Source organism: Theropithecus gelada, chromosome 2 (genome assembly GCF_003255815.1).
Source record: "Theropithecus gelada isolate Dixy chromosome 2, Tgel_1.0, whole genome shotgun sequence".
Taxonomy (NCBI): Eukaryota; Metazoa; Chordata; class Mammalia; order Primates; family Cercopithecidae; genus Theropithecus; species Theropithecus gelada.
In genome coordinates, this window is record NC_037669.1 from 162,990,355 (window position 1) to 163,016,399 (window position 26,045).

General features: G+C 44.3%; 1 protein-coding gene across 4 annotated transcripts in view; it reads right to left on the reverse strand.

Annotated features, from left to right (window-relative positions):
* RFTN1 (raftlin, lipid raft linker 1) overlaps positions 1-26,045 on the reverse strand; it is a 202,248-nt gene that overhangs the window by 71,599 nt on the left and 104,604 nt on the right. For all 4 annotated transcript variants that reach the window (XM_025375063.1, XM_025375064.1, XM_025375065.1 and 1 more), the window contains one exon: positions 21,787-21,895. In XM_025375063.1, coding sequence (XP_025230848.1) covers positions 21,787-21,895 — 109 coding nt within the window. The remainder of the gene's footprint in view (positions 1-21,786; positions 21,896-26,045) is intronic.

The window sequence follows — 26,045 nt, forward strand, 5'->3', positions numbered from 1 at the left end:
AAGTAGGATTCAAACCTAGGCAGCTGGCTCCAGAGCCCACATTGCTACCTGTTACACTGCTCAGCACTGTATTCACAATGTTCCTACACTCTAAGCTGTACTGGGAAATACCAGGGCTAGATTGCAGAGTCTTGCATCTTTAGAGTCTGGACTTTTTATTCTGAAGGCAATGAGATGCCATCATGACTTCTGAGCAAAGTGACATGATCAGGCCTGTCCTAAGGAAAATAAATCTGCCCACAGGATGTGGTATGGATTGAGGTGGGGGTTGGTAACGGAGCAAGGAGACAGGAGGCAAAGGACATGGCTGGGGCCCGGAAGTAACTGCAGAGCTCATGGGAAAGGTCATAAGAGCCTACGCTTGCTATGGGAAAGGATGTGAGAAGTCCATGGGAGACGAAAAGTAGAGGCAGCATTCTGTGATACACCACGGGATGCTGATTTGTCAAACAACTGAAGCAAAAAGTGAAATAATAATCACGCTCAGATGACAAGCATGAACTTGGACTGTCTGAACAAGCTGGGACATATAGTCACCTAGTTCCACGTGCCAGCAGTGAAGACCCAGAAAGCTGCTTTAAGAGGCACGCAAATGACTGTTCCTTCTCCTCCTTCCCTGTCCAGCACATGACCCACTGCTTCCATCACTCTCCTGCTATTATATCCTTGGCTTTCTCTGTCTGACACATCCCACAAATGTCACATCCATCCAATCCACCCAGGGCCACAAGGAGGAGGGCTCAAGGTCTCCCACCAAGGCTGAGGCCACACGGCCATCCCGCAGTGGCTCCCTTCATCCCTGGTCAGCTGTCTTGTGCTTCCCCAAGGCTTTCTCCCCTCTCCTGGGCCCCACCCTCTCCCCACTTTCCCACCATTCTCCAGAGATGACTTAAAGACAAAATCGAGGTCAGAAGCTGAGAAACCCATACCCATGTCCTCTTCTGGCCCTCTACTCTTTGTCCCCAGCGTCAGTGGGACCTGGTTAAGGCAAAACCCAGGCCATGGAGCTCATGTTTTCTGGTTCCCTGGAAGACCCAACTCTACTTAGGACCACTTCTCGCTTCGATATCCTCAATCAATCAATCAATCAATCTCTCTCTCTCTTTCTCCCTCCCTCCCTCTCTCTCTCTCCTGGCTCTCACTCAGCATACAACTAAATTCAAGTTATCTTTTTTTAAAAAAAGAAAAAGAGGAAAGAATCCAATCAACAACAGAGAAAGTAAGCCTCGTCCACCCACCCCTGCCTCACTGATTCCACCTCCACTCACTGTCTGGCTTCTGCACGGCCTCCCCACGGGCAGCTCCCCCCAGCCCTCCTGTGACCTCCATGATGCCAAATTCCACAGGCTCTTCAGCCCTCACCACCCCATCCTCTCTGGCAACTCATGCATTCCCTCCTCCTGGAGACGCTGTTCCCTGGCCTCACCACCACCTTTCTGCTGGTTTTCTTCCTGCATGCTGGCCTGTGTACAGCCCTCACAGCAGCCAGGCTGGTATCTGAAAGATGTGAGCCAGTTAAGGCTGCTCGTTTTAACTCTCCAACAGTGTCCCATTTAGAATAAGATTCCCAACCTGAAGCCGGCCCACAGAGTCCAACAACCCTTGCCCCTGAACTGGGCCTTGCCCACCTCTCAGGCCACATCCCACACTCCTGACACCTTCACAAGCCTTTGTCATTGTCCCCCCACCCTCCCCACCCCCCGCCACCAAAGTTTGTTCCCATCAGGGGGCCTCAGCACTTTGCAGATGCCTCTGTGTTTGGGGTGCTGTTCCGCACTCCATCTCCCTACAACTGGTTTTCCTAGCTGGATGAGAGCTCTATGAGGACAGGCACTTTGTCTATTTTGCCTCCTGCTTTGTCCTCAGCATCTGGAACTGTTCCTGGTACACAGTAAGTACTCCGTGGGCATTTATTAAAAGAACAAATAAGTACGAGATTAAATTCTCAGTATCTGAGGTTACCCCCAAGTGGAAACGTCTATGAGTCTACAGTTTCAGGAAATATCCATCTGGGACCAATAATGTTTTATCTATATATTCATTTGAAACTCAGAAAACTGGCACATCAATTGCTACTCCTATAATCTTAACAGTGAAGAAAACTGAGGCCTAGAGACATTAAGGGGGTTGCAGGTCCAGAGGCATGTCCCAAGAAAGCATTGCTGTTAAAATGTGCAGTTCTTGGGTTTTCAGTCCATCTCTTAAGAAACCCAGTCTGCCCCTCAGGAAAAAGAAAAGAGGCAGCAATAAGCGATTTGTTAACATCAGTACTTTTTATCGAGGTAAAAAATGCCTCATAATCAGGCATACCCATGGGCCTTTTTTCACAAAGGCACTAAGATAAGGCAATGTAAGTCCCCCAAAAAACCAAAAAGACAGCTTTTTGGAGTTGCTGAGGTGGAAAACCCTATTTTTATACTTTGGTAATATCAGTGACCTTGGAATTACAAGCTTGGGGTTAAGAACTCAAGGGTTAAGACTCCCTGGAACATTCTGGAAAACCAGCTTTAGAGTCTTCATTGAACTCAAATCTCAGCACTACAGTTAAATGAGTGAGTCAAAAGAACGTAAGTTTAAAGAATTTAACCAGGAGCAGATGTTTCTCTTCACACCACACTGCTTTAACATCCAGTATTCGTGACTTTTTTTCCCTCCACCGTTCCCTGATTTACACATAGGCTTCCAAAGCATTAATGAAACGCACTTTAACAAAATGTTGAGATGGTGCCATTGGGCATTCCTATCCTAGTTTTAACCCTTGGTTAAAAAATACTTTGTGATTCCCATGACTCCAGACCAACAAAAATATAACAGGGTCCTAATGACATTTGAAACTCCCATGGTAAACAAGGCAGTTAAACTAAGTACTTGGGGATGGTTTTCATTACAATGTGCTAAAAAAATGAATGTTTTATTGTTCTTTTGTAAATACCCTGGAGAACCCTGGGATGGTTTTTCTGGAAGATGGAAATGATTTGAGAGAGTTTCAGAGCACATGAAGATATGTGATCCCTTTGAGTAACAAATAGGAGATGGGTTTTTTTTGAGGGGGAGGGAAGGAGCAGCTTTGCATTAACAGCTAAGGAGAATTACACATTTAAAGATTATCTTCAATGTCCAATAACCCTTATATTCAATACTGAATTTATTTCTACTTCTTGCCTTCATTTTTATTTGTTACATGTTCTCGAAGTCCTCTCCCAGTAGAAGAATGAACCAGAAATGAACATAAGCATGTCGGAATTCATGTATGTGGCAGACTGTATTTTCCAAAGATGACCACAACAATGTCTCTCGTTCCACATGGTCTGCTGGAACCTTGTCATTCCTCTGTCAAGAGCTGGAACCCATGTCCCCTCTACTTCAACCACTATAGGTCCTTATGACAGCCTCAACCAATGAGTAGGTGAAAAGGACCCTTATGGGACTTCTAAGGTATACTCATCAAAATTCCATGAACTTCCACCTTCTTCTCTTGGGATGTCTGCTCTTAGAACCTAGCTGCTCTGTTTTGAGGAAGGCTTAGCAGTCTGTGGAGAGGCCTATAGCCAACACCAACTTGCCAGCCATGAGTGTGCCATCTTGAAAGTAGATCCCCCAGCTACCACCAAACAACCCAGTTGATACCATGTGAAATGGAGATTAGCTGCCTCTGCCAAGTACTGCCCAAGTTGCAGATTTGTGAGCAAAATAAATGACTGCTATTGTTTTAAGCCAATATGTTTTGGGGTGGCTTGTTACACAGCAGTAGACATCTTTTAAAATACAGTAATCATCACTAATCCACACCCATAGGAAATACCAGACTGCAATGATTTTGTAAAGTGTAAAATCTACAATCCTTTATAAAAGATGCAGTTAGCAGCACACTCAAATACACAGAAATGTAAACAAGGATAACACAAAAGCTCCCAAGGAGTGAGCCTTCAGAGATCTGCTTTAATAAAGAGGTAAGAGCAATTTGTAATTAGCCTCTCAGTTTGTGATGGTGCATCCAAACTGCTGGAACAAGCAGGTACCCTTGAGGTAAATAAACACTGCCCCTGCAGCGTGGCTTACATTATTAATTCGTTTAGCAAACCTGTAGGCAAACTTAGGCTTAGTTCTTGTTTATCACAAGTTACAAATGTGCAGAGCATGAATTAATGATGATACTTTACTATTCAAAAGCGACACAGAATGATGCCCACATTCCCAGGCACCATCAGAGTCAGAAAGGGTCACAGAGACTCCTGTGCTTGAAACTTAAAAAAATATATCCATCTGTGTTATTCTTAAGGTATCATAACGAGAAGCTGTCACGGCCCTCTGGGGAGTGTCTTAGAAGTTAGTCAGAGTACACAGTATATCTCATTCAAAACGGGAAGTCATTGGAAACAAAATTTCTACACCAACTGAATGATGAATAATTCCATCGAAAAACTAACTTTATTTCCACCAGGAATATATGTAAACATTTTCTTTTAAAGTTTTTCCATCTCTTCAGGTGTTTTCCATCTGACTTCTACTCCCTGTATCCTCCATATGACAACCTTTTTCTCTCTGAAGCATCTTTCCTTCGAACAGCTCCTTTGACTGCTTTTGCTTTTGCCCAATAACATCCCTACCACCCCATCAATACCATCACTATCACCCTTACCAAGACCATCACTAGTACCCCAGTGAATAACACCTCCATCACCCGCATCCCTAACGTCCACACTACCCATCTCCCCCCAGCTACCTTTTCAAAACTAGGAATGCTGCTAGCAGGCTAAGATGTAGATTGGGAAGTAATTAATTAGATGGGAAACCTCAGATTAATTCTATTTTCTCATTATTTCTTATGCTAAATTTATAATAATGAATTACTAAAATACTTGAATCTTTTGTCCAACTTACATATCCTGGGTTACTTGTACAGAATAGAGTACCACCCCGTAATGGTAATATGCCCTTTTTCTCATTCTTTTAAACACATAAGAAGTCAAAAGTGATCCAACAAATGAATCATTTAAAGTTTAGATTTTTCTCACAACAGATTTTTTCCACTGGAGTGTCAGAAGGCAACGTTTATTTTTAACCTTAAAAGGAAAACAAACTTTGTAAAAATAATAGCCCTTATATTGAGCTCCAATTACAGTTGTTAGGTAAGTGGGAGGACAAAAATAGTTACCAATCAATCAACAAACATTGCCATACTGAATGAAGAACAGAGGGAATAGTAAGATGTACCCAGAAAAATTCACAAAATGAGGGTATATGGCACCAAAACTCAGCAGACCACTATCATAAACCTGAACTAATCAAATAAGGCTCTTTGATAATGAAGGGGAAGTCATTTAAAAGCTGGACTGACCATAGACTCACAGAGTATCAGAGCTATAGGCAATCCTAGAGATTATCATTTTAGTGCAAAGGTTTTGTTTTACGAGGAAGAAAGCTAAGCATTTCAGAAAGTGAAACGTCCCACCTAATGGCTGCCTAAGTTATTAGGTAGTGGGTTTCTTTTCACTGGAATCAGGAGAGAACTCTGGAGTTGGGTTTAAAGTTCCAGATTCCTTCTTGAGGAGGCAAGTCAGTTTCAGTAATTGAGTATCTCATCTCCAAGTGCTTTCTCCCTCCCTGCAGTGCCCTCTAGCCATCTTCAGCCCTGCTGACTCCAATCCTAATGGGATCTGGCTCTTTGAGTGGGAATTCTCCCAAAGGCAGAAAAGGGGAAAACCTTACGTGGGTTGTAATTCTGTCATACTGATTCTCAAAACCCTCAGAAAAGATTCTACATAATCACAAGCAATAAAAATGAAACCTTCCAGTGTCGGGGGAAGATACAGCAGGCAGCCTAACTGCCTGCCAGGATACACTCCATTTCTCAGATGAGACACCCACCCTCACATGCCACGATGTTAGTTCAAATTCCCACACTCATTATCTGTGCTGGATCCCAGACAGGAGGTGTCAATTGGGGGGGGATGTTCAGCACCTCTGAACACACAGATGGGCAAGTTCAACCTGTGCTGTAACCAGTCAGCTGCCCCATGTGTTCACTGACGGTGCATAATTAACACTCATAACATGTTCCAGCTCATAAAAAGTTTACATATTTAAGTATATATTACATATATATAAAAGTATATATTACTTATACATAAAAGTTATATGTGTGTATATATGTACACAAATACATATATATGCATATATATCTATCATAAATAAAAGTCTGGAAATTTTCCTGGTGATAACAGCAAATTCCATATTTGTAAATTTGTCTGCTGGGATGTACGAAGCATTAACAGGTGATATCCAACCCTCAGAAGTCACTTCCAGGGAGGGTTTTTCAAGTCTCAACCACGCCAAACACTGAAAAAAGCTACTTGGAGTTGCAAGAAAAGAAAATGTGTGAGCCTCCTAACCCTCTGTACTTTATCTTCATTGCATCACCGTTCAAAGCATCTGTTCCCATACAATTCTGAGGCCTGCTGGCCTTGGAAACACACAGGCTCTTGCTCTTTCATTCCATAAACATTCACTGAACACATGCTAAATGACCGATTCTGAGCTCAGCATCAAAAAACAAAGACAAGAAACAATACACACAATAACTAAGTAAAAACACTAACGTGTCTTAAGAGGTGACAAGAACTGAATTCAGGTAAAAGGAAACTAGAGGAGACTAAAGGGAATCCAAAATACTAGGGTAGGGAGGGACAGGAGGCAAGTTGCTCTTTTAAAGATGGGTGGGAAAGTAGGTGCACTGAGGTAACCTGGAACGAAGATTTGAAGGAGGTGAAGGAGTTAGCCAAGCAGATATCTAGGTACAGATGCACCACAGACGTTATGTTCACTGCCAAGAATGAGACCAATATTCACTAACTACAGCATGAAACTCCAATGCACATAAGCTGGAAAGTGAAATACACCATTTATAAACATTCATACACTATACAGCCTGGATATAACCTAATGATCTCCTGGATTTTACTCCCTAAAATGTTATTTCTCAAAAATGAGAGAATTGCTCTGACATTTATATACTTTCAAGATCTCTCACAATATAAGGACTCTCTCGGTTACTTTATTTTGAACAGCAAAATGCTTATTGGGGAAAACATATTCATCAAAACTAGTTTGGGACATTTATTGAAGTAAGCTGATGGACTTTTTTGTTTTGAGATGGAGTCTTGCTTTGTCGTCCAGGCTGTAGTGCAGTGGCACAATCTTGGCTCACTGCAAGCTCCGCCTCCCGGGTTCACGCCATTCTCCTGCCTCAGCCTCCCAAGTAGCTGGGACTACAGGCGCCCGCCACCACGGCCGGCTAGTAGAGATGGGGTTTCACTGTGTTAGCCAGGATCGTCTCAATCTCCTAACCTCATGATCCGCCCACCTCAGTCTCCCAAAGTACTGGGATTACAGGCATGAGCCATTCTGCCCTGCCGGACTTTTTTTTAAGGAGGAAAATAAATCTAAGAAAAAAATTAAAATAATTCCTACAACATGGAAAACAATTCGGGGTGCTATAGTAGGCAATCTTCTTAAAGATGGTTTTTAAAAAGCAATGCAGGGCTGGGTATGGTGGCTCATACCTGTTATCCCAGCACTTTGGGAGGCTGGAGTGGGAAGATCACTTGAGGCCAGGAAAGGCATCTGAGACCAGCCTGGGTAACATAGCATGACCCCATCTCTATTAAAAAAAAAAAAAATCTTTAAAAAACTTGCTGGGTGCGGTGGTGCACACCCGTAGTCCTAGCTACTTGGGAGGCTGAGCAGGGAGGATAGCTTGAGCTCAGGGTTTGAAGTTATAGTGAGCTATAACTACACCACTGCACTCCAGCTTAGACAGCACAGTGAGACCCTGTCCCTTAAAAACAAACAAAAACAAAGCAATGCAGGAATTCTACACACAAATGAACACAAATGAGCCACTGAGACATGAATGAATCTCACAGACACAGTGCTGAGCAAAAGATGCCATTTATGCAAACAGGCAAAGCCACCCTTTGGTGTTAGAAATTAGATGGAGGTTTCCTTTGTAAGGGGAGCGGGGAATTGTGGGTGTGTCTTCAGGAAGGGTTCCGGCTGTTGCTCCTGCTCCATTAATATTTCTTGACTTGAGTGTTGGTTACTCAGGTGTGTTCATTTTGTGCTAACTCACTGAGCTGTACACTTATGATTTATGCACTCTCCTGTATTGATGTTATCTTCAATAAAAAGAGGTGTTTTCTATTTTTTTTTTAAGAGCAATGTGAAGTGTTTCCATTATGGAGATTTTTTATTGACATATGAGCTGAACAAGAAAAAACAACTATCCTAATGTGATGTGAATGAGCACCATGACTCAGGACAGAGTTTTCAGAGATAGCATCATTTATGAATTTTAAAAGTGCTGAATTCCAAACAATTTGGAAGAAAGTAAATAGGATGAGCTTGAAACTGTGTTAGATGGCCTTGAAAATCATGCTGGTGATGATAAAGGCACCCAAGTGTAACAATGCATGAAAAAAATAGTACAGAAATAAAATTTTCTGTGAGATATAAACATAGGGGAAAAGCACCATTTCCAAGTTTATACAATTTATATGACTTAAAATATGCATGTGCAACTCAATATTATAAGCAGAAATTATCTCAAATATATTCCTAAAATGTTATATGCCAAAGTTGGCCCCAAACTTTTTAAAAATTTTCATGGAAAAAATAGCAGACTGTCTTTTAGATCTTGATATATATGCCTTATATTGCTCTGTGCTCTGTCTCCCCTTATGACTGAGAAGACTCAATCACAAATGCTTTGTGTCAACTTAGAAATTATGAAAAACTGAAAATTGTTTAAATAAATGAATTCTGCAAAAATACGCTGTCCAAGATAGTAGCCATTAGCCACATGTGGCAATCAAGCACTTAAAATACGACTCATGAGACCAAGGAGCTAAATTTTCTTTCTTTTTTTTTTTTTTAAAGAGACAGGGTGTCACTGTGTTGCCCAGGCTGGAATGCAGTGGTGTGATCATAGCTCACTGTAACTTTGAACTCCTGGAATCAAGCTATCCTTCCCCTCAGCCTCCTGAGTGGCTGAGATTACAGGCATGCACCACCATGCTCAGCTAATTTTATTTTTATTTTTGTAGAGACAGGGTCTTGCTATGTTGCCCAGAATGGTCTCAAACTCCTGGCCTTAAGCGATCCTCCTGCCTCTAATTTTAATTTTAAAATGAAAGTAATATGAAATATTTTTCTATTAAGTACAACTTCACTTTGTAGAATATTTCACTTTAATTATTGAAAAGTAAGCATCCAAATTGAGATGTGATTCAAGTGACACCAGATTTTCAAGACTTCGGCCTCCCAAAATGCTGAGATTACAAGTGTGAGAGTCTGATGTCACTTGAAGCCTTGAAGGAAACCTGTAAAAACTTGTAAAAATTTTTTAAAAAGTAACACATTTCATTATATGTTAAAAAGATAATATTTTGGATATATTAGGTTAAATAAGACGTATTACTAAAGTTAATTTCACTCTTGATTTTACTTAACATGACTATTAGATTTAAAATATACATAGATGGTTCACTTTATATTTTATAAGACAGCGTTGCTAAGGAATAAAATGCCATTTTTGATCAGACACCTCAGGGGAGAGATAAAAGAAAGAAAAATCAAACCTGGAAGACTGACATTTGAAGATCTGATTAACAGTATGGCAGACAAAGTCCAGGAGTCGGGAGAAATATGAGAAAGCAGAAAGGAAAGGGAGAAACCAGTGCATCTTTTTTTAAATTTTTAGAATTAAAAAAATTTTTTTTTAGAAACAGGATTTTTCTCTGTCACCTAGGCTAGAGTGCAGCAGCATGATCCTAGCTCAGTTAGTGCATCTCTTAAGAGAAAGTGGTCAGATTACCTAGGGCTGATCCAGACAGCAGAGCAAATTCTATCTACAATTCCACAGCTGTCAACAAATCCAATTGACCTAGTTTTTGCTAGGTGTTAGAAAATTGCTATATCTGTTATTAAAGACACAAGAAGAATGGCAGAAGTGCTGAGCACATGGCTTTCTAGAGTGAAAAAAGAAAGGAGGGAGTTTTTAATTGCTCTGCTCCAAATCTTCCCTCCATTAGAGGTTTCAGTGAGGATTAGAAAACACACAGTTACACCAAACGTCTGGGACAGGAAGATTTGTTTTAATGGAACCAAGAAAATGCAATAAAGTACTAGATTCATTTGAACCTATGGCAATTTTGTACTTTTGGAAACAGCCAGGATTAGTACTCATTTTAAAAAGAGGGCTGAGCACGGTGACTCACACCTGTAATCCTAGCACTTTGGGAGGTCAAGGTGGGTGGATGACCTGAGGTCAGGAGTTTGAGACCAACCTGGCCAACATGATGAAACCCTGTCTCTACTAAAAATACAAAAATTAGCTGGGTGTGGTGGCAGGTGCCTGTAATCCCAGCTACTTGGGAGACTGAGGCAGGAGAATTGCTTGAACCTGGGAGGCAGAGGTTGCAGTGAACTGAGATTGTGCCATTGCACTGCACAGCCTGGGCGAAAAGAGTGAAACTCTGTCTCAAAAAACAAAACAAAACAAAACAAGAAAACCTGTCAACAGATGAATGGAGGAAAAATTGTAAGAGGTGTGCGCATGTGTGCGTAATGGACTATTATTCAGCCTTAAAAAATATCTTGCCATTTACAACATGGATAAACCTACAGGACATCATGCTAAGTGAAATAAAGCAGACACGAAAAGAAAAATAGAAAAGAAAAATAGTACATGATCTCACTTATATGTGAAATTAAAAAAAAAAAAACACCAAATACATAGAAACAATAAAACACTGGTTGCTAGGGCAGAAAGGATTTGGGGAGATGTAGGTCAAAGGGTACGAAATTGAAGATATGCAGGATGAATGAGTCTGGAGATCTAATGCACAGCACGAGGACTACAGTTAATATTTTATTGTATACTGGAAATTTACTGAGAGATTTTAGGCACGCTTACCACAAAAAATGGTAACTATGCAAGATATATTAATTTGCTTAACTATTGTAATCATTTCACTATGTGTATCAAACAGCATGCTGTAAACCTTAAATATGTACAATAAAAATAAAATTTAAAAATAAATAGAAGAGAGAGAAGAAACTGATCCCCCGCCCCCGCCCGCCCCACTGACTACCTGTCATTTTTTTCCGTGGTTGGTAGGTGGTCAATAGATTCCTCATTGATTTGGTACATTTTCCGAAGTATGTGCTATGGTATAGACAGGCATTTGGTGGGTCGGGCTGTCTGTCTGTCTGTCTGTCTGTCTCTCTCTCTCTCTCTCTCCTCTCTCCTCTCTCTCTCTCTCTTTTTTTTACTTTCTTTCTCTCACCTTAGAAAATAGAGCAGTATTTGGAGAGGAGGAAAAGCCAGGGGAAAGTTCTCAGGTCATTTTGAAGAATGCCAAGTTAAACTAAGCAAGCAAGTTTTGCACCTGGGACCTCTTGAGAGCCTTGACTCTTTTAAGAAGCATCATGGGCCGGGTGCGGTGGCTCACACCTGTAAACCCAGCACTTTGGGAGGCTGAGGCGGGGTGGATCTCGACGTTAGGAGTTCGAGACCAGCCTGGCCAAAGTAGTGACACTCCATCTCTACTAAAAATACAAAAAAAATTAGCTGGGCGTGGTGGTGGTCACCTATAATCCCAGTTACTCCAGAGGCTGAGGCAGGAGAATGGCTTGAACCCAGGAGGTAGAGGTTGCAGTGAGCCGAGATCGCACCACTGCACTCCAGCTTGGGTGACAGAGCAAGACTGTCTCAAAAAAAAGAAGCATCATGACTCTCTGAGAGAGCTTACAATGCGCATGCCTCCGAAACACTGGATGAGGAACACTCTTACCCAGGAGCATTCCAGGGAGGATGCAATCAAGAGCCATTGGCTTGGATGGAAAACAAACTCCAAATCTTCAGCCCTTTTGGCTTCACTCTCAGCCAAAAACAAACACGACTGACTGCTGTGAGCAAGAATGGTTCAGAGACAACAGGGGCCAGAGGCTGCGGGCTGCCCCAGCTCATCCATGCCAGACTCCTCTGGGACCCATCTCAATAGGGTAGGGACAAGGTAACATCCAGGTGCCCCATGGCCACAGCCAGGTCCGGGAGAAGGAGCCGCTCACCCCTCACCTTCAGGAGCTCCCAGGTTGGCCTACAATCAACCCAAAACACCGGGCCTCAGGCAAAGTCACGTGAGCCTTGATACCATCAACCTCCTAGCAACAAGCGGAAAGGAGACATCGCCCATCCCCCTGCCTCCCCTCCCCGAGGCTGGAAACTTGAGATGACAGTGTTATGCCAGGCCCAGTCTCTCCCTGGAACAAGGCATTCCTGCTCACACAGCTGCCACCTCCCCTTGGTTACCTTCTGCTTCTCCTCTGGTCATCTGCCTCCTCCACTAGCTCTAGAATAGTTTTACTTCCTTGGATGTAGTAATTTCTCTGCAGTGACAGCCACAGGCTGTCCACAGAGCCAACAATAGGCCACTTGTCTATTCTGTGCACATTTTTTAGGGATCCCAAGTTGTTCTTTCTTTCTGATTTAACTACAAGTCATTTTGTTATTATTTCATACGATATGTGCTCCAAATGCTAAAAATTACATAAAATTGCAATGCTTTACATGGGCAAGTTCTAATTCCCTAGTCAGATATTAAAACCAGTTGCTCAATACAAAATTATATTAAGGAGAACAACCAAGATAATTCAGCAAACCCATGAGGAAAAAAAAAAAAAAAGAACATCTTAAAATTTTAAATTAAAAAAAAAACCACCTTAGAACTATCCTAGGACTAAGGCAGAAACACACAAGACCTCTATGGGATAAACGGCAGCAGTTTTTAATTGTACCCCCAAAAACATTTTGGATCAGGCCTCACAAAAATACATGCGGCTTCTGGAGTTTGCCAGTGACTTCATGGCCACTCCAGCAACGGCTGTTTCTGACATTAGTCTTAGGAGTTAGTGGAAAGGGCTGATAACTCCTCCATGGCTGAAATGCCCTCTTCCCCTGGCCTCCATCCCCCACACTCGGCAAGTTTCCCGCTGACCTCTCTGGCTACTTACTTTTTCTTTTCTCTGATGCTGGAATTCCCCTGGGCTCAGCCCTAAGGCCTTTTCCCTTCACACCCTCCCTTCCTTCCTGGGCGATTTCATCCATGACGGTGGTTTCAGTTACCATCTGCCAGCCGGCATCTCCAGCCCAGACCTCTGCACAGAGCTCCTGAAGCACAGACCTCACGGCCCGTGCTGCAGTCATCCTTCTCTCAGCAAAGGGCCCCTTAATCCAGCACAGAAGCCACACCAGCCTTGTCCTCTCCCTCTCCACGGTGCCTCGTTACCCCATCCAGAAGCAACCCTGGTGGTCTGCCTGGCTCAGTATTTCTTAAATCTACCTACCTCTCTGCATCTCCATCACGACGCTCCACCTAAACTAAACGACGATCTCTAGTCTCTGAAGAGCTACTCCAACGGGGTCCTAACCACACCCCTTCTTGCCCCCCAAGCCAGTCACTAACCTGCAGCCATTCTGATCTTTCCAAAGTATAAATTTGGAATCATTCTCCAGCTGCTCCTGAAAGCGCTCCAGCAGCTTTGCACTACACTTAGGATAAAGGGCCCCATCCTCAGCCTGGCCTGCAGGGCTGTATGGGGGCCCGACTCACTCTCCAGCCTCACCCCACCTCACTTGCCCCTCTGCCATTTGCAGGCAAGACACAGTGAACTCCCTTGTGCTCCTCAAGTCAAACGTGCTCCCTCCCACCTTGGCTTTGTCTGAGCTGCTCCAGGAGTCCCCACCAGCTCCACCCTCCCTTCCCTGTTGACCCTCAGGTCTTGCTATGTACACTTCATGAAGCACGCCCCCAACACTGCCAGCCTGGGGCAGGCCCCTTGCCATGTTCTACTCAACAGCGCTCACCCATTTGTGATCCTACAACCCTCGCGTGCCCATCTGCTCCGTGTCTGTGCCCTCAGCTAGACTCTAAGTTTCATGTGACCAGGGCATTACCCAGACCGGCTTACTAAAGTATTCCCAAACACTACCAGCAAAGATTTGTTCAGAGAAATGTGAATGAAACCTGACCCACTTGTGCTGGATGGTAGATTCCCGCAGAGGGAGAAAAATGAAGCATAAGAATGTATCTCCTTTTTTGGGGAGTGATTGAGACAAGCGTATGACCCCTTCCCTCCCTCCAGCTTAAATTAACTTCAGCTAACCTCTCTGGACAGAACAGGAAGATCACAGGCCAATAAAAATAGCAAGAGGACAGAGGATCAAGAGAGGCCAGGGTGGGAGAGGGACTTCATAAGAAAACAGCAGCTCCGGGCAGCAGCTCCTGCATTTTTTCCTCCATTAGGAACATCTAAGCCTGTAACTTTCCTCCTCCCTCCCCTGCCAGCATCAAAGGAGGGGATGCCCATTCCCTTGTGCCCCTCCCATCTCACCCCGCCTGGAACCTGCCTCCATCTTTTATCACCTCTTCTCTCCCAATATCTTTCAGCTTAAAAAAATGTTTAAATCTTCCAGGCATGGTGGCTCATGCCTGGAATCCCAGCACTTTGAAAAGCCAAGGAGGGGCCAATCGCTTGAGCCCAGGAATTCAAGACCAACCTGGTAAAACCTTGTTAGTTTGAGACCACATGGTGAAATGCTGTCTCTAACAAAATTAGCTGGGCGTGGGAGGCTGAGGTGGGAGGATCATCTGAGCCTGGGTAGGTCGAGGCTGCAGTGAGCTGTTATTGTGCCACTATACTCCAGCCTGGGCAATGGAATGAAGCCATGTTTCCAAAGAAAAAAAAAAAGATGGGGTGGGGGCTCAAATCTCCTGTTTAAACTGCTCTTCTGTCCTTCTAAACATATTTACTTAAGCCCATGGCAGGAAGGCCTCTGCCTGTTCTACACCATGACAACTGCTCTTGCAAGACTTACCAGTGGCCAAACCCAGTGGGCCCCTCCCACTTGACATCCTCCCGGCTTTTGATATTATTCTCCATGTCTTCTCAAAGCATGCTCTTCCCATGGATTCTGTAATATCACGCTCTTCTGTTCCTCCCTCTACCTCGGAAAAGTGCTATTTTTCTTTCTCTGGATTTTACCAAAGTATATCTCCGTTATGAATCGGGAAAAAACTGGTCCCTCACCACAGACAGCATGAGACAAACTGGTCTAGATCTTGCAGTCTTTTTAATACATCTGTCTGCTTACACTGAAAAACCAAGAAACCTCACGATATAAACTTACCAACTTCTCTAAAATAAAGCCAACTCTGGGTCCATATTTCCACCAGGCGTCAGAGAGCAGAGGCTCAGTGGAAGCTACCCCTTGAGATGGGCATGTACCACTGCATGACCATCCTCACCACCATTCCTGCCTGCTCTCAGGGTTGACACCTCAGACACCCACATCTCTGTTCCTGGCCTCCTTGCAAGTCCCAACCCAACAACCACAGTTGCCTTCTGGAATGTTCCCTGAGTGTCCCCCTGACCCCTCAAGTCTCTATACAACCATCCCTGTTCTCATCACCTCTCTGCCCCAGGGCTCCTCATGCTGCGTTCTTGGTCCTTACAGATGACCCCATCTCACACCTGAGTCACTCAGGTGTCATCCTTGGCACCTCTCTCCCTTCGATGACCCAAAGGTTTAGTGATTATTCCTCTCTTTCAATGTATCCATTAACTTGATGGTTATGTATTAAGTCCTGAAGATACAACAGTGAGCAGGGCACCCCACTGCCCCCGCAAAGCCTGCGCCAGCCGCCAGCTGTCTTCCACTCTGAGGACATACTCATTGCTGGGATGACACTCCATTTTCTGCCTTTACTTCCCCCAACACCCACCCTCCCCAGGTTCATCTGTTTTAAATGTCACTATTCTCTTCGTTTGTGGGTGAGCTCGGGAGCAGCGAGCACAGGAGAGCCTTTTTAACATAATTTTCATTTCACTCTGAATCAGCATCTTACCCTAATTAAAATTAGACTCTCTGCACTGCACTTGTGGAAATGAAGCTCTGAATACTCAACAATCAGCCAGAAAGTAAATGATGAGTCATTTATATAACACAGGCGAAATTTCATCATCCCGGAGGTTTGGGGTATTCTGTTTCATTAAAAGGAGCCATTGAGATGTTTACATCTGTCAAGGTGCTTTCTTTAGGTTGAGGCATAAGTAGCATCATTCGGTTTTCTGAAGGACAATGTACTTGGTTTAATCCAGGACAGCACACTCGTTGAGTGTGCCCGGCCAACTGCTCTTCCTCAGCCTTATGCCTTCAGCCCATGCTCCTGTCCACGCCAGCAATAGCACAGAGGTGCCCACCTCGCCTCTCAGTCTCCTCCAGTCTCAGTCCCTCACTTTGCAGAGTGAGGGTCTTCACTGCAAAGGCTCAATGGGCCAGTGCAAGATGAACCTAGTTCTTAAGTTGATCAGGGAGGTCAGGCGGTCCATCACAAAAGGGAGTCAACCTGGGGAACGGAGCCCAGAGCTGAGGGCCTGAAGGCAAAGGCCCCCATGTCTTGTCTAGACAAGGGCAGAGAGTGTGGCTTTCTCCTGCAAGCAGGACGAGGCAATTTCCATCAGCAGAACCTGGGCAGCAAGACCTGGAACCCATCCTTCACTGAGGGGACGCCTTCGAGACACTCCAACGTCTGACCCCATGTACCCAACATGTGTTACAGCCATTTATTTGCCTCCCATTCTCAACCTCACATCCTGGCTCCAACAGCCTCTGCCTCTGTCCACAAAGGGACAAGCTATGCAGGAGAGGTAGCATGGCCAACTGCTCATGAACGTGGTCTCTGGGTCCAACAGGCTGGGTTCATATCCCACTCCTGCCATGCGCAGTTATAACTTTGGGCAAAGTGCATAGCTTCTCGGTGTCTCAGTTTCATCTGTCAAATGAGGATAAGTCTTCACAGGCGAGAGATGAGGGTTAAAGGTAGAGTGGACATGAGCACTTCAGCATAAGATTTGCCTGATGCATAAAGAGGATTCCCTCTGCAGAGTAAAATCTCATTTTAAATTTAAATAAACCATAGAAACACAAATATGGGCCAGCAGCATATGAGAGACAGACACACCCATATTTATTTTTGTTTGCTTTTCTCCTGGCTTTCTGTATTTCTGCCCTGGGGCTCCATGCCATTCCCTACATCTTTACAGTCAACTCACCTGACTCACTGGAGCTCGCCGGACTAGGGCTCTGCTCCACGTAATCAAAGGAAGCCCACCCAGAATAGGCTTCCTTCTCTCTTTGTCCATCCCACACTCAAGCCAGATAGGACTTGGCTCTTCCTCAGCCTTATGCCTTCAGCCCATGCTCCTGTCCACACCAGCAATAGCACAGAGCTGCCCACCTTGCCTCTCAGTCTCCTGCAGTCTCAGTCCCTCACTTTGCAGAGCCCTCATTTCACACCTCTCCGAGGCTCTCTCTGGTCCACCTAGCCAAAGAACCTTCTGGCCACTCTGAAGCCCCTTGGCTCCCACTCATGCCTCTCCTATGGAGGATCTAATCTAGGCTCCATCATTTAGCAGTTCCAGCCCCTGGACAAAGCCCTCTGCCCCCTCGAGCTTAGCTTCCTGGTGTCTAGAAGGCAGACTCCACTGTCATTCTGGTCTCTCACACAGAACTTTTGAGAGACCAGAAGCACATGCCAGAAAGTGTGCCCAATGACTGAAAACTTCAAGGTGCTCTCCAAACTGTAGGCCTTTCCCATAGACGCTCTCATGAATGAACAGCAATTTGCAGATGAACACGTAGGCTCTTCATTCTGTGTCACTCTGCTTTACAATCCTCTGGGAGCTCTGAGGAGTGCGAAATTCCAGAGGCCCCCACGGATCTGCCAGCCACACAGTCTCTGGGTGCACCTGATGGGCTGGTTGAGCCCTCATACCAAAGGAACTCTGGCAGCACCATCACTCTCTCACAGCTTCTCAATTCTTCATCCCTCAAGCATTCGGCTCTAGGACTTAGAATCAAAATGTCTCCAAGTCTGCCCATAACTCTGCATTTTAAATGTTCTGTTGTCCATAATAACTAATTTCCATAAAGGGCCAGTAGGATGGAGCACAGCAGGACACAACAGGAGAAAACAAAATGCAGTAACGTAGATTTCATTTGACCAGCTAGAGCACTCAGAGAAAGTGTCAGACCACATCAAAAGGAATGGAGTCATCGTCATCTTTACACGACTCCCTCCACACTCTCTGAAAAGTCATGATGGAGAGGGGCGTAAATTACGGCGTCTTCAGCTAATTTTACATGATACACACACAAATGACTTTACTTTTCCTAATTGTGAGAAATAATGAAATCTTCTTTCCCTCCTATCCGTGTCCTCTATCCAAAGGTTCTGTTAATTTAAAACATTTGGTGGAAAAATAATACTGGGGCATTGTTCTTATAAAAAAATCTAATCATTTTGAGTTTAATTCTAATCTGCAGAGAAGAATATGAACCTGTCCTGCATGATGGTACTATGACAAAACGAGTTAATTACCATCTCATCCTAAGATGAATCTACTTGTCATAGGAATAGGAGCCATTATTTCACACAAAATAATGACCCAGATAGAAAGTAATGACTGCATCTAAGGCAACCAATGACACAGCTTCATCTTGACCTAACTGAACGGCAATTAACAAGTGTCACCACTACATATATATAAATACGGCCAAAGCTATTCATTAAATATTTGCAATGAAAAAAACCCACAAATGGTTTTTAGCGTTCTTCTCCCTGGGAAGCACCTGTGGTCTTCTACCTGGTGTGATGACAGAAAAATTTACACATGTAAAATTCAGCCATCAGTTGGAATAGCCCTGGGCACTGGAGAAGTACATGGAGTTGTCCTCTGCTCTTTGCACACAGAGGTGGTATTTTCTTTAGAAATTACGGCCAGCAACAGAAGATAGGAGTAGGGGGAAGGGGGCCCAGTCCCATTATTTTATCCCACTTCTTGTTGTCATGGCAACTGGACTAGAAACTAAAACCACAGCCAGCAATGACAGCGAGAAATGCTGGGTCTTTCCAAGTCCAGCCCTGTCTACTGACAGACAATGCGGGGGCTAATGGAGGGGCAACCTCAACACACCTGGCTCCTCCAAGGCAGGAATGACCATAAGCCACATTTCTGTTTAGAGGAACAGAGATGGAACTCTGGGATAGACATCTGGAGGCACTCCAGGTCAGAAATCTCACTGCTGCCCTGGTGTGCAAGCTGTCCAGTCTGTCTTATTTAAAAACCAAGTGTATAACAGTAGCAGGATGATATGATGGGCTTTAAAGCATATTATTTTCAAAACGTTAAGAACAGAATTCTTATACTATAAGTATTCACTTAATGTTATCAATAGGTTCCTGGAAACTGAGACTTTGAGCAAAATGACAAATAAAACCAATTTTCTTCTCAAGGTTAAAACTAAACCACATTGAATGAAATTGAGGACCTGCTGTATGCTGTTTCACTAAAAGTTTCCAAGAACCTACTGACAGTGTTAAGGACTTATTCTACAAATACAGAATGCGCAGGTGTCATTTACTTAACAAATTACCTGATGAATCATCAGATACACGTGTGTATACACACATACTCAGTGGGGAAAAAAAGAATGCTGGTATAAAAGTTAAAATAAAGACTGGCTAATATCCTTCAGGGCATAAAAACCCTAACTTTGAAGGCATTTTCCATTGGACAGATGTACATCTCCACTTGGGTACTACAGAAACGATACCCCCGTAGCCCGCAAATTGGGCTGTTTCCTGAAGAACTGAGACAGGACCACTGTCTCAATGGGTCAGTCATGCAATGCCCTAATTTGGTTAAGACAAAGTCACCAACTCATATCAACTCATATGTTTTCTTTCTTTTAAGAGACTGGGTCTTACTCTGTCACCCAGGCTGGAGTGCAGTGGTGCAGTCATAGCTCACTGTGGTCTCAAACTCCTGGGCTCAAGCAATTCTCCCGCCTCTCCTAGCCTCTAGAGTAGCTAGGAATACAGTCAAGCACCACCATGCTTGGCTTTTTAAAAAGACTTTTTTTTTCTTTTTTCGCAGAGATGGAGGTCTCACTATGTTGCCCAGTCTAATCTCAAACTCCTGGGCTCAAGCAATCCTTTTGTCTCAGCCTCCCAAAGTGTTGGGATTACAGGCTGAGTCACTGTGCCCAGCCTCAAATCACATGTTTTTAAAGAGCATATTTGAGAGTGGGCAGAGCCTCATGCCTTCCTTTTACCCGCTAACCCCTCAAATATTCCAAGCATCTGAGTCTTAATTACAAAACCATTTCTAAAATGAGTTTTTCCCAGTATTCAGATCATAGGGTAAATTCTATCTCTAGGATGTCCCTATACAAGTTGATTATTTGCAGCAATCCAAACAAAGATGGCTCTATTTCTATAGAAAGCTACATCAGTTACAAAAACACTTGTGTTCTCAGGCTTATGCATATGTGAACAAAAGCTACTTGCCCCACCCCCCATTTCTTAAATAATAATCTGAATTCTACCAGAGTAGAAAGAGCCTCCCTCATCCTCGTAAAATTACCAGAAATTCTGACCTCAGAGATCATCTGGCTCCTGGTCTATGGCCCATAGACCCACACATGAGCCATACATGAGTGGCTACTCCCAGAGTCCCCGGAGCCTGAACACTCAATACATGTTGAAGGGAGGGTGGCAGCAGGGAAACAAATCTCCTTTAAAGGGACAACCTAACCATTTCACTGTTCTACAAAATTCCTCTCAATGCCTTCCCGCTGCCTTTACAGTCCAGTCCCAGCTGTCTCTGGCCCCTTCTCCCGACCCTCACTCTCCCCCGGTGTTCTTTTGATTCCTCTCGCTCCCTCCTGCCTCAGGCCCTCATGTACACTGTTCCCTGTTTGGAGGGCTCCCCAGCCTGCCCGAGCACAGCCGCATCCCCAAAGACACCCCGTCATCCTTCCCATCTCGGCTTCAGGTACCTTCTGGATCCACTTGCTCCTCAGCTCCGGCCACTTCCCGCTGGTAAAACTCACTAGTTCGGCTGTTTTAGTCTCTGTATCCCAGCATCTGGTACTATTCCTGGCCCAAAGCTGACAGCTGACAATATTTATTAACAAATTCCCTAATTGGCTGATTGGACCTCAAATCACAATCACCTGTACGGGGTGGGGAATTGTCAATTACTAGGGAACACTGGGTAAGAAAGAACAAGATAAGCATCAAGCAGTGAACTCAGCCCCAGTTTGGGGCTGGGATATTCCTTCTGTAGTAAATGTCCTATTAAAACTCAAGTAGACCCTACGGTTGGGCACAAAACCTCATATGGCATGAAGAAAGGTTCAAAACCAGACATATTTCTGGGCAGATATGAATTCCCTACAACTAGGCAGTTTTCCCTGGTACGTTCGAATGTGGGTGGCCCAGGACTCTGGCATGCTCCCACACTAGGAAGGGAAGGGGGCTTGCAGCAATGAAGACCCACAGATAAAAGGAAGGTGGGGTCTGGGAAGTCACATCACCTTGAGGGTTTGAAAGGAGGCCTGGCGCTGGCCTGCAGCTCTGTCAGCTGTTAACCCCACTCCAGCTGGGAAAGACAGGACCCAGGCTCCTGCATGCCTGGGGAGGAGGGGTTAGCCATCTTGTTCCAGAGTCCGCTCTGGAGACGGCTGCTCCCCTGTGGGGCTGCCAAACGTTTAGGTCACAGCTTTTGCATGGCCTCTGCCCTAAGCCAGCTCCCTGCCTGTTCACTCAGGTGAACACTCGCAAACCTCTTCAACGGTACCCTGACTGCAGCGCTCACCTTCTTAATGAACTCTGGGATGAGTTTCTGGTCTGTCAGGTGGTCTAAGGAGGAACAGCAATCTAATTCCAAGATGTAGCCTTCATTGTGAAGATCACTTTTCTGAGATCTGAAGAGAAAGAAAAGCACACACACAAACAGATTAATATCTTGCATAATTTGGAGACAGTCTCACTCTTGTCACCCAGGCTGGAATGCAATGATGCGATCTTGGCTCACTGCAACCCCCACCTCCCGGGTTCAAGCAATTCTCCTGCCTCAGCCTCCCGAATAGCTGGGATTACAGGCACCCACTACCACGCCTGGCTAATTTTTGTATTTTTAGGAGAGACGGGGTTTCACCATGTTGGACAGGCTGGTCTGGAACTCCTGACCTCAGGTGATCCGCCCGCCTTGGCCTCCCAAAGTGCTGGGATTACAGACGTGAGTCACTGTGCCCAGATGCATATTATTTTTTTTAAAAAAAGAATCACTGGGTCTTTAATGAAGCCCCAAATTCTTTCCTGAAAGTAATGCCAAAAAGGCACTGATGAAAAATAGTTTATGGAAACTACTCAATTAATATATACAGATCCACATCATAGAAAGACCTCCAAGATGCAGCATCGTGTAAAACACATCATTATAGAATGATGGGTTTGGTACAATACAGCTTACATGTTACACACACACACATACACACACATACAAACGCTCACTCCAGTAATGTCTATTTCCCATTGGTTTATATCTGCCAGGGCACAGAAAAAGAACAAGCAAGACATACACCAAACCAGTAATAGCAGGCACCCCTGGGGAATGGGGAGGGCTTATGTGGGAACTGGGGCTAGGTGATTATGGTATGGATGTAGGGGTGGTGATCAAAAGTGACTTTAGCCATAATCCCTAATTTTTTTCATTTTTAAATGAAAAGGATATATTCCTATATCACTTAGAAAATTAAAAATTAATTTTAAAAAGACTTTAAAAGGGTTCAACCCCTTTAGAGGGCAATTTGACGAAATCTATCGAAATTAAAGATGCATTAAAGAAAGACTACCAAGCAACTAAAAGAAATTCTGGGAAAACAGTGTGGGTGTAAAGGGCTGTCTGAGGTGAAGGCCTGCGGTCTTGCTGTCAAAGGAGAGGCTTCCCAGCACACCCTGCCATCTCTGCACACACGGACTGCCTTCCAAAGCACCACCACACAGACATCCCTGTGATACAGCACAGTTCAGAACTGCACCCATTCAGGACAGCTAGCAGCAAGAGCTCACCAGGAGGAAATTCCACCACTTCACAGCCATTCACAGGCAGGGCTCCTGTACGACACTCTAGCGGAAGCCACGTGGTTGTCAGAAATTGAAGGGGATTCCTTGGCCCAGCCAGGCATATGGCAACAAGAGTGGTACTGCAGCTACGGGCTGGCAGAATGTGCTCTCTCTCCTGGGTGGCTTGTGGTATTGGGGAGTGGGAATTAGAGACCAAGGTTCCCAGCTCCTTGTCCAGGGCTCATCATGTACACAGCTCATCCGCACTGGTGGAGGAGGGAGCAGAGCCCTCCTGGCCCACTTATGAGGCTGCTCTACCGAAGAGGGGCCCCTGCAGCCCCTGTGAGAGCAGGACTGTCCAGAAAATCCATACAGCAGGTGCTTCCACACTGAACTCCTGAGGTACATGCATCTCACCAGTTTCTAACTGTGTATTTGCTGTAACATTTTAAATGAATTTCTAAGATTCTTATATAGCATTAAAAGCAATTAGGCTACCATTAACCATCTGTGTATGATTCACCTTAAATTTAAAAGTGAAAAAAATGAAAGAGGATTTGGTTTTCCCCAAGTGTGCCACTGTGATTTGATAAGCAAACTTCAATAGCTTATTTTTATTTTTCCTTCTAACATACCCTTCCAAAGGTAGGGCACTGTGGTACTCACATTCAAAATGTAAAAGAATAAACTGATTTCAATCTGGGACAAACTAATTCCAAAAGAATAAACCAATTCTGAACCCTAACCTTTTTGCCTTAATACTTGGTCAGAGACTAGACTCATGTTTTAATTTCCTCCCTAAACAAAAGACCTATTAAGAGGAACTAAGGCAGATGATTCCAGACTTTTGAAAAAGAAGACTTGGTCAAGACACACTGTCATACGTATCATGTGAGGTCTCAAACAACAAAAATCAGGATGAAGGAAGGGGGTTCTAAAATCTAAAATCCAGCTGCTCTGTTACATGGAAACTAATGTCAGTCTATATGAGGTTATTTAGAAATATCCATTGAGATTTCAAACGCATAGACTAAAAAACTTTTCAAACGAAAAGACCAAGTCAATGCTGTGTCCATTAAGTACAACGTTCATAGGATGAACAAAAGGAAGACAAGTCTGTCTGTAAGCAACTCACAGCCCAGATCGATTCTAGGGAATCATCTTTAGCATAGAATCTAATAAGTACCATCTTTGGTTCTGGAACAAGAAGTTCTATAACAAGAAAGGAAGCTCTGGTTAATTTAATCAAATAATTAACAGTTACATTTGAACTGAAAGGAGCACAGAAGATCAAGAAAAATAGGCATTACAAATTGTTTAGATGAACCATGGAAAATTACATCTCAGCCTATGGTTTCTTGGAAAAGCAAAGCTCATGCATATTGGGGAATAGGTGAGCAAGTAATAGGCATTCCCCTGCCTTTGAGAATTAGCTCCTCAATTTGAAATGAAAGGATTATAACACTGAAGAATGACTGAAAGGGACAGGAAGGGGGAAAGATCCCTAAACCCCTCGAGGACAGATGCTGGCTGCCAAGCCTTGAAGTCAGCACTCTGTGATGGTGCAGCTGTGGCCTCACAGAGGAGGAGCTGAAGGCAGAAGGCACAGTCACACAGAAACTCTCTCCTTGCCACTAATCCTATGAAAAACAGCATTAAATCCACTAGCAAAGTCCTTTAGGGCTGCCAGAGGGAGTTTCTGGGCTTCTCAGCACTGGAGGTGGAGAAGTGAGGTGGTGGTGGGAAGACCATGGTTGCTGTGGCAAATACACCCTAAGATGACCCTCCCCAAAATCCCCACCTCCTGGTGTTCACACTTTTGGGCAATCCAGCCCTTTGAGTGGGGGCAGGGCCTGTGACTTGCGTCTACTCAGTAAAACATGGTAAAGGTGATGGATGTCGCTCCTGTCATGGCATTATGTTATATGACTCCCTCTGAGCTATAGCCTTACTGGCTTTGAAGAAGAAAGCTGTCAGGAAGAAGGAGAGAGCCACATGGCAAGAAACTACGGATAGCCCCTGGCTAACAGCTGCAAGAAAACAGAGATCCCAGTCCTACAACTACAAGGAGATGAATCCTGCCAACAAACTGAGGGAGACTGGAAGTGGGGCTTTCCTCAGTTGAGTCTCTGATGAGACTGCAGCCCCAGCCAACACTGATATTACAGCCTGATAAAATCCTGAAGCAAAGAACCCTGATAAGCTACAGAAACCATATGATAATAAATATGTACCATTTTGAACCATGAAATTCATTATAATTTATTACAGAGCATGGAAAACGAACACCAAAAAAAAAAAAAAAAAAGAAAAAAGAAAACAAATACAGTTCCTGGGGAGGAAGACATGGCAGTTTCATGCTTAGAACAGGCCACCCACTGGTGGCCAGGACTAGGCCCAAACCCACAAAATTCAGTCAGACATCTGACAGCAGCCTCCATCAGGTGAGGCGTGTTCTGTGTCCCTGAGGGCAGAGACCACCCTGGGAGACAGAAGTGGACTGTCCTAGAAGTGACTTCCAGGGGCTGTGGCCTGGCTGTCCAAGATACCACAGGACAAAGGAATAAATATTCTGCTACCAACCTAGTATCTATGAAAGAAGCATTAACCTGAAACTCCCGGCTGAGCAGGCATTGCCACCTTCCTATGGGGTAGTGGAAATACCAGGTATGCTCCCCAAAGGGCCACGTCATTGTATCATCCTGGAAGAGAATATGGGAAACCACCCAACTTCCCCTGGACAGAAGTCCAGATGGCTTCCCCTTTTGGAAAGGACAGAGATATCTGATTTTAAACAGTAAGAAAAAGAAAACACAGAATGCATTTCTGGGGATAAACGCACGGCTGACTAACAGCAAAAGCCCCCCCCCCCCACCCCGCCTACTTTATCTGGAAATTAACAGTAAGCACTGTCCAATTCAATAAAGACACTCTGAGGAGAGCATGACTAATAATAAAATATGCTTCCCCATCACTCACCATCCCCAACTTGGTAAATTCCAACAGATT